This window comes from Rhinopithecus bieti, unplaced genomic scaffold (assembly GCF_001698545.2).
Source record: "Rhinopithecus bieti isolate Rb0 unplaced genomic scaffold, ASM169854v2 scaffold_77662, whole genome shotgun sequence".
In the NCBI taxonomy this organism is placed as follows: Eukaryota; Metazoa; Chordata; class Mammalia; order Primates; family Cercopithecidae; genus Rhinopithecus; species Rhinopithecus bieti.
In genome coordinates this window covers 208,183-216,936 of record NW_016829485.1, presented here as the reverse complement: position 1 = coordinate 216,936, position 8,754 = coordinate 208,183, and the positions used below count along the sequence as shown (strand labels likewise).

Below are 8,754 nucleotides of genomic sequence, written 5' to 3'. Positions count from 1 at the left end.
AAAAAAAAAAAAAAAAAAAAAAAGAAAGCTCCTGTCGGGGTCTGGGATTTGCTTCAGGAGAATTATTTTCTGTATATGTATACATTTTTTTTTCTTTTTTTTGAGACGGAGTCTCACTCTGTCACCCAGGCTGGAGTGCAGTGGTGCGATCTCTGCTCACTGCAAGCTCCGCCTCCTGGGGTCAGCCATTCTCCTGCCTCAGCCTCCCTGAGTAGCTGGGACTACAGGCACCCGCCACCAAGCCTGGATAATTTTTTGTATTTTTAGTAGAGACGAGGTTTCACCGTGTTAGCCAGGATGGTCTTGATCTCCTGACCTCATGATCTGCCTGCTTCGGCCTCCCAAAGTGCTGGGATTACAGGCATGAGCCACCGCGTCCAGCCTTCTGTATATATTTTTAAAAATTTAGAGACAGGGTCTTGCTGCAGTGCAGAGGTGTGATCACAAAGCCACTGCAGCCTCAACCTCCTAGGCTCAAGCAATCTTCCCACCTCAGCCTCTGAGTACTTGGGACCATAGGCACCCACCACCACTCCAGGCTAATTTTTTTTTTTTTTTTTAATGGAGTCTTGCTCTGTCACCCAGGCTGGAGTGCAATGGCATGATCTCTCGGCTCACTGCAACCTCTGCCTCCTGGGTTCAAGCTATTCTCCCACCTCAGCCTCCTGAAGAGGTGGGACTATAGCCACCACGCCTGGCTAATTTGTGTGTGTGTGTGTGTGTGTGTTTAGTAGAGACGAGGTTTCGCCATATTGCCTAGGCTGGTCTCAAACTCCTGAGCTCAAGTGATCCGCCCACCTTGGCCTCCCAAAGTGCTGGGATTACAGGTATGAGCTACCGTGCCTGGCCACCTAATTTTTGTATTTTTTGTAGAGACGAAGTTTTACCATGTTGCCCAGGCTCGTCTCAAACTCCTGGCCTCAAATGATCCTCCTGTCTCAGTCTCCCAAAGCGCTGGGATTACAAGCGTGAGCCACCACACCGGCCTCCTTCTGCCTCTTTTATGAGTCATCATTCTTTTTTTCTTTTTTGAGACGGAGTCTCACTCTGTCGCCCAGGCTGGAGTGCAGTGGCCGGATCTCAGCTCACTGCAAGCTCCGCCTCCCGGGTTCATGCCATTCTCCTGCCTCAGCCTCCCGAGTAGCTGGGACTACAGGCGGCTCGCCCGGCTAGTGTTTTGTATTTTTTTAGGAGAGACGGGGTTTCACCGTGTTAGCCAGGATGGTCTCGATCTCCTGACCTCGTGATCTGCCCGTCTCGGCCTCCCAAAGTGCTGGGATTACAGGCTTGAGCCACCGCGCCCGGCCTATGAGTCATCATTCTAAATGTAATTTCGAAAGTAGGGAAAATATCAATGGCTAAATAAAATATACTCTCACATTGCGAGAAGTTCTCTCTGGGGGAGGTGGAAACTGTCCAGAGAAGAGGGGGAACAATTAGGGAAAACCTCCTGGGAGAGGCCAGATGGGGGAAGTCCTTTCCCTGGACTGAAAAGGAGGAGAGAGTGATGGTGGTGGGGAATCTAATCTGGCCTGCCTGGAATGGTGGGATAGCTAGAGAGGTTGTCGCAGGGGATCAAAGAGCACTGGGTCAGGAGTCAGGAGATCCCAGTTTCTGGTCCTTAATTTACCAGAGCCTCTCCAGGCCTCAGTTTCCCCATCTGTAAAAGCTGCCATCTAAACATCCATTTGGCTTCCTATGACAGGAAAGGCATGAGACCACTAGCTTGAAGGTTTGGTTGGGAAGAACAGCAGACCTGGATTTTTTTTTTTTTTCTCTTTTTGAGACAGGGTCTTGCTCTGTCACCCAGGCTAGAATGCAGTGGCACGATCACAGCTCACTGCAGCCTCGAACTGCTGGGCTGGGACTACAGGCATGTGCCTCACTATTGCCCAGACTGGTCTCAAACTCCTGGGCTCAAGTGATCTTCCTGCCTCGGCCTCCCAAAGTGCTGGGATTACAAGTGTGAGCCACTGCACCTGGCTACACCTGGATTCTAACAAGGCCCTAGGCCAGGTATCTCTGGCTACACATGTGGGAGAGACCGGGAGATGGGGATGGTGGTGGTGGCATGCTTGGAACAGCCACATCCACAGAGGAGAGATTAATCACTTCTAGAGGAAACTCTCTGGAGAGCAGCTTTGGGCCTTTTGCTTACAATACGGTGTCAACAATAGTGATGCCCAAATCGGGGAAGAACCCGAACATGCCACTTATCAGGATTAAGTCTCAGAACAGCCTGAAGCCTGTAAGCATGACGCACTGACACTGAAGTGCTCTTCCGGGGCTAGGACTACAGACCTCAGTTTGCCCATCTGTGAAAGCTTCCATCTAAGCATCCATTTGGCTTCCTATGACAGGAAAGGCATGGGATCAGTCCCGGGCTGGGACTACAGGATCAGACAATGCCCAGCTCACAGATCCATACATTGGAGATGTGACGACACGCAGAGTGTGGAAAGAACGCACTGGCATGACCACCCATGGGGATGTGTAACCAGGAGCATTACACTTAGGTGCCGGGAGGGGACGGATGCAGGACCGAGCAGGTGACCCAGTTCTGAGCAGATGGTTCAGGGAGGGAGAATTCAATTTAGCTCTAGGAGACACCTCTGCCCTACAAACACCTTCCACAATGAATATGAGCACACACACACCCCTGCCCCACTGGAAGGGCAGGAAGAAAGGGATTCTTGCACTGGGGACGTTCTGCCTTCTTCAAGATGCCATGGTTGGGCGTGGTGGCTCACGCCTGTAATCCCAACATTTAGGAGGCTGAGGCAGGAGGATCCCTTGAGCCCAGGAGTTCGAGGCTGCAGTGGGCCATGATCATGCCACTGCACTCCAGCCTGGGTGACAGAGAAAGACCTCATCTCTTTTTTTTTTGTTTTTTCTTTTGAGATGGAGTCTCACTCTGTCACCCAGGCTGGAGTGCAGTGGTGTGATCTCCGCTCACTGCAAGCTCTGCCTCCTGAGTTCACGCCATTTTCCTGCCTCAGCCTCCCTGAGTAGCTGGTACTACAGGTGCCTGCCACCACACCCAGCTAATATTTTTCTGTATTTTTAGTAGAGATGGGGTTTCCCTGTGTTAGCGAGGATGGTCTTGATCTCCTGACCTTGTGATCCACCCTCCTTGGCCTTCCAAAATGCTGGGATTACAGGCGTGAGCCACCATGCCTGGCCGACCTCATCTCTTTAAAATAAAATAAAATAGGCCGAGTGTGGTGGTTCATGCCTGTAATTCCAAAACTTTAGGAGGCCAAGATGGGCGGATCACCTGAGGCCAGGAGTTCAAGACCAGCCTGTCCAACATGGCGAAGCCCCATCTCTACTAAAAATACCAAAAAATTAGCCGGGTTTGGTGGCAGGCACCTGTAATCCCAGCTACTCAGGAGGCTGAGGCAGGAGAATCGCTTGAACCTGGGAGGCAGAGGCTGCAGTGGACTATCGTGCCATTGCACTCTAGCCTGAGCAATGAGAGCAAAACTCTGCTCAAAAAATTAATTTAATTTAATTTAATTTAATTTAATTTAATTTAAAAAATAGGCCAGGTGTGATGGCTCACGCCTGTACTCCCAGCACTTTGGGAGGCCAAGGCAGGAGGATTACTTGAGTTCACGAGTTCAAGACCAACCTGGGCAATATGGCAAAACCCCATCTCTATCAGAAATACAAAAAATTAGCTAGGCATGGTGGCGTGCACCTGTGGTCCCAGCTACTCTGGAGGCTGAGGTGGGATGATCACTTGAGCCTGGGAGATAGAGGTTGCAGTGAACCAAGACTGCACCACTGCACTCCAACCTGGGTGACAGAGCGACACCCTATCTCATTAAACTAAAATAAAATAAGTAAAATAAAATAAAAAGATGCTATGATTTCAGGAACAAGAAGGGGTAGGCGGGGTGGGAGGAGAGCAAAGTCCAGATTGGAGGGGTGGTGGATAGACAGCAGGCAGAGGCCCTGAGGCCCTTTTGGCTCTCTGAGTCTGGCTCGCCAGGCAAGAACCCAGTTCAGCGCAGGCACTCCAAGCAGCTGGTGTTGCTGGGGGCACAGCCTGGGTAGGCACCAGCTCAGTCCTGGCTGCCCCGAAGTCTTGGACAGTGCCCCCCAGCCCACCCTGTGGCCACAGGAAAGGTCTGGATGCAGAACCTGGTTCCCTTGGCTTGGGGTAATGCTGAACTTAGAGGGGCAGGGGTGGGGTGCCCCAACTCAGGCAGAAGGCTCTGGCCTCAAGCATCTTAGGTGGGAGTGGAATTCAGATCTGCTGGCTCTGGGACACTCTGGGGACACCGTCTACACAAGGATGGTACCTGGCAGGGAGGGGTTGCTGAGCAGGAGCCTACATGGGGTACAATGACCCGGGAGAGCCACCACGGGGTCCTTCACCCCATCCTGGGCCTTAGGGACTCTTAGGGCAACCGGCCCACCCCTCACCAGGCAGGACAGACTCGATCCAGACAGGCCCGTGGCCGCGAAGTGTGAAGCCGAAGCTCTTGTTGCCTTTGTAGACTCGGACAGTCCTGGGGGGAAAAAGAAGGGGCGAGCAGCGTGATGGAGAGGGGGTCCTAGGGCGCAGAGGTTGGAGATGTCCCGTGTCCCTCTCCCCTTAACCTCTCCGTCCCGCTCTGCAACCCAGCTGACAAGCCCCGCCCCTGCGCTCTCTCCCCACGTTTCGGTCCCGAGCCCACCCGCAGGGAAGTGCCAGCAGCCAGTGCCTGTGAACCCCGCATACCTGCGCGCGCCCCCGGGGCCGGCGAGGCCGCCCACCAGCAAGGAGGCCCTGCGCGGGGGCGGCTCATCTGGGCGGCGCGGCGCGGCGCTGGCGCGCGTGGATACCAGTAGGCGCTCGGGCCGCTCCTCGCTGCGGCTCCGGCGCAGTCGCTGCGCGCCCTGTGCCCGGCGGGCGCGGCACAGCTTGCCCAGGAGGCCCTGTGACACCACCTCGTCGAAGCGCGCCCGGTGCTTCTTGGGGATGAAGATCCTGCCGGCGAGGACGGCGGAGTCGGGGCGCGTTCCCGGACCCCTGATCTCTGCAAACCGCGGCCCGAAGGCGCGTCCTCGCGGGCGCCGCCCTTGGCTCTCCCGCCTCTTCCCAGGAGCGGCGGAGGGTTGGGGGATCAGCAGCCGGTGGCACCCCAGTCTCCCCCTCGGTGCTCGGATTTGCGCCCCCCAGCTAGGACTTGGCGTCCTGCTCGCTCCACCTCGGGAATGGCCCGTTAGGACCGTCCTCCGTGACTCTGGCCACTGCAGGGCCTGAGCCCCTCCAAGCTAGTCCACGCACCCGTTCCTCCTCCTGCCTCTGTCCTCCTTCTCTGGCCTCTTTCCTGACTCCCTCTGCATCCACCAGGCCAAGCCCCAAGTCAGGGATCCCCACCACCCACTGTCTCCCACCTGGTCTCTAGGTGGCTCTGCGGGAGGAAACTGGAACCTACGAGCCGCTCACCACGCCTCCAGTCTTCCTGCTTGCTTCTCTGGCAAGTTCTATCTGCAGCTGCCCACTCAGTTATCTGCCAGGAACCGTTTCTGCCGCCTTCAGTCCTATCTCTAAGCGCTTGCCCAGGCTCTTGCCCCAGCCTGGTCCACTCCTTTGCTTCCTTAGGTGAATGAGGCTCCATACTCAACACTGGCCGCCTTTCAACTTAATCCTACATGTATTCAGGGAGCCCCTGCTCTCTGTGCCAGCCAGGAACTAGGGTTCAAAGCTGAAGGGACTGTGGCTCCTACTCTCAAAGTAGTTACCTTGGAAGTGAGAGGCAGGGGGAAGGCCCGGGGGGTCTCTGCTGTGGGGCTAGAAACTCCCTTTCTTTCTCTGTCTCTCTCTATTTTTTTCTCTTTTGAGGCAGGGTCTTGCTCTGTCTCCCAGGCTATAGTGCAGTGGCACGATCATAGCACGATCATAGCTTGATCATAGCTCACTGTAACCTGGAACTCCTGGTCTCAAGGGATCCTCCTGCCTCAGCCTCCCTTGTAGCTAGGACTACAGGCACACACCACCAGGCTAATTTTTTTTTTTTTTTCAGACAGAGTCTTGCTCTGTCACCCAGGCTGGAGTGCAATGGTGAGATCTCGGCTCACTGGAACCTCCACCTCCCTGGTTCAAGCAATTCTTCCACCTCAGTCTCCCGAGTAGCTGGGATTACAGGTGCACGCCACCATGCCCGGCTAATTTTTGTGTTTTCAGTAAAGATGGGGGTTTCACCATGTTGGCCAGGCTGGTCTTGAACTCCTGACCTCAGGTGATCTGCCCGCCTCGGCCTCCCAAAGTCCTGGGATTACAGACGTGAGCCACCGTGCCTAGCATTTTTTTCTTTTTAATTTTTTTGTAGAGTTGAGGCTCTATGTTGCCCAGGCTGGTCTCAAACTCCTGGGATCAAGAGATACTCCCACCTCCGCTTCTCAAAGTGCTGGGATTACAGGGGTGAGCTACAACACCCAGCCTTGGAAGCTTTCAGAGGGTTAGGTCTATAGTTCAATCCTGAGCCACAGTGACTGACCAGGGCTCAGCACACAGGAGAGACTCAGTCAACAGAAGGTCCATCAGCAGCCTAACCCCATCTCTGATTAATGGCAGCAGTTAACATCCTGATGACTCTCCGGTCTGTGGCAGCGGATTCTGAGGCACAGAGAGGACCCGTAGCTCTCCATGGTTACATAGCTGGCATCAGAGCCCAGACTTCAGCACTCAGCACTGTGGCAGGACCTCTAATGAGAGCCCCTGAAGGTCTGGTTGCCTGTGAGGCCTCCCTGGCTACATCCCAAGGCTCCATTCCCTCTTCCTTGTACCAGGTGCCAGGGCCAAGGGCAAGATGAGGGGAAGAAGGGAGAAGGGATCAGTGGCCTTGCAGCTGAAATACAAACCCGTCTGAGGTGTCCCAGCGGCCCTCACACTTCCCTCCACTTCTGTGGGTAGGAGTAATTAGGCCAGCCAGGCAAAATAAGTTGTCTGGTGGGAGGAAGTGGGTGTGGATTCTCAGGGAGGAGGTTCTGTCCCCGCAGTGAGCTCTGCTCCAGGTCTGGATAGTCCGGGGGATAACCAGGAGCCAGGATGAATGTCCTGATCACTTCTGCCCAGTGCCCATTCCCATCTACCTGCAATGTTTCCTGCAAATCCAGAAACTCAGCCTCACCCCCCAGATGGTCACTTAAGGTCTCCGGAACCTGACCCCTCCATCTGCCTGGCTTGGACATTCCCTAACACCTCCCAGACCTCAAGTCTCACGTCCAGGCACAGGAGAGAAGACACACACACCTGAGACTGTCCACCACACTTATGGCTCCAGCCACAGACTCTGAAAACATCACTCCATGCACCCAACTCCTGAGTCCAACCTGGGCAGGAGTCAAGAGGACATCACAGCTCTACCTTCCAGCAGCAACTAGAAAAGGCCCTGTTGTCCGGGCGCGGTGGCTCAAGCCTGTAATCCTAGCACTTTGGGAGGCCGAGGCAGGCAGATTACCTGAGATCAGGAGTTCGAGACCAGCCTGGCCCATGTGGTGAAATCCCGTCTCTACTAAAAATACAAAACTTAGCCGGGCATGGTGGCGCACTCCTGTAATCCCAGCTACTCAGGAGGCTGAGGCACGAGAATTGCTTGAACCCGGGAGACAGAGGTTGCAGGGAGCCCAGATTGCACCACTGCACTCCAGCCTGGGCAACAGAGTGAGACTCCATCTCAAAAAAAAAGGAAAGGCCCTGTCCCCCAGGTGGGAACCAGGCTTTCACCAACTGCACAGATGGAAGAAGACTGGGCAGCCCTTTCCTTACTTGGTATTTTTGGGGCTGAGACAGAGGCCAAGGCTGCCTGGTGAGCCAGACATCCAGCCTGGCTCCTGCTGGCCCTCCATGCAGCTCAGTCTGGCCCAGAGTCCTCAGCCCTGGGTCTGCCCTAAATTAACTGACCCAGCAGAGCCAGGAGCAGGGGGGCCACAGTGACTATTGCCAGCAGTCACTATCCCTCTGACCGGCAGTCCAGCAATCACTGTCCCAAGACTCTGAAGTCCCTGCTATGCCAACAGGCCTCTCTCAGGCCACAGGACTCTTCCTGGGGGCCACACAATGACCTTGCACCCCAGGTCAGTTCTGTTCTCTCTGCCAGAGTCAGGTCTAAATCCAACTCCAAGTTCCTACTCCGCCCCCTCGAAGGGTCCTCTTTCTCCATTTCCTGTCCCCTCCCCACCCAGCTTTCTCTCTCTCTCTTTTTTTTTTTTTTTTTTTGAGATGGAGTCTCGGAATCTCACTCTGTCGCCCAGGCTGGAGTGCAGTGGTGTGATCTCCGCTCACTGCAAGCTCCACCTCCCGGATTCACGCCATGCTCCTGCCTCAGCCTCCCGAGTAGCTGGGACTACAGGCGCGTGCCTCCACACCTGGCTAATTTTTTGTATTTTTAGAAGAGACGGGGTTTCACTGTTTTAGCCAGGATGGTCTCGATCTCCTAACCTCGTGATCCACCCATCTCAGCCTCCCAAAGTGCTGGGATTACAGGCGTGAGCCACCACGCCTGGCCTTTTTGTTGTTGTTGTTTGAGAGAGACTCTCTGTCACCCAGGATGGAGTACAGTGGTACAATCTTGGCTCACTGCAACCTCCGCCTCCCAGGTTCAAGCGATTCTTCTGCCTCAGCCTCTTGAGTATCTGGGGCTACAGGCATGCACCCATCACACCTGGCTGTTTTTTGTATTTTTAGTAGAGAAAGGGTTTCACCATGTTGGTCAGGCTGGTCTCGAACTCCTGACCTCAAACGATCCGCGCCCCCCC

At 54.8% G+C, this 8,754-nt stretch overlaps 1 protein-coding gene across 1 annotated transcript in view; it reads right to left on the bottom strand.

Annotated features, from left to right (window-relative positions):
- Positions 1 to 8,754, bottom strand: part of GRID2IP (Grid2 interacting protein) — a 72,625-nt gene that overhangs the window by 28,296 nt on the left and 35,575 nt on the right. Inside the window, 2 exon segments of the mRNA XM_017864755.1 lie at positions 4,435 to 4,520; positions 4,733 to 4,981. Of these exon segments, the coding sequence (XP_017720244.1) occupies positions 4,435 to 4,520; positions 4,733 to 4,981 (335 nt within the window).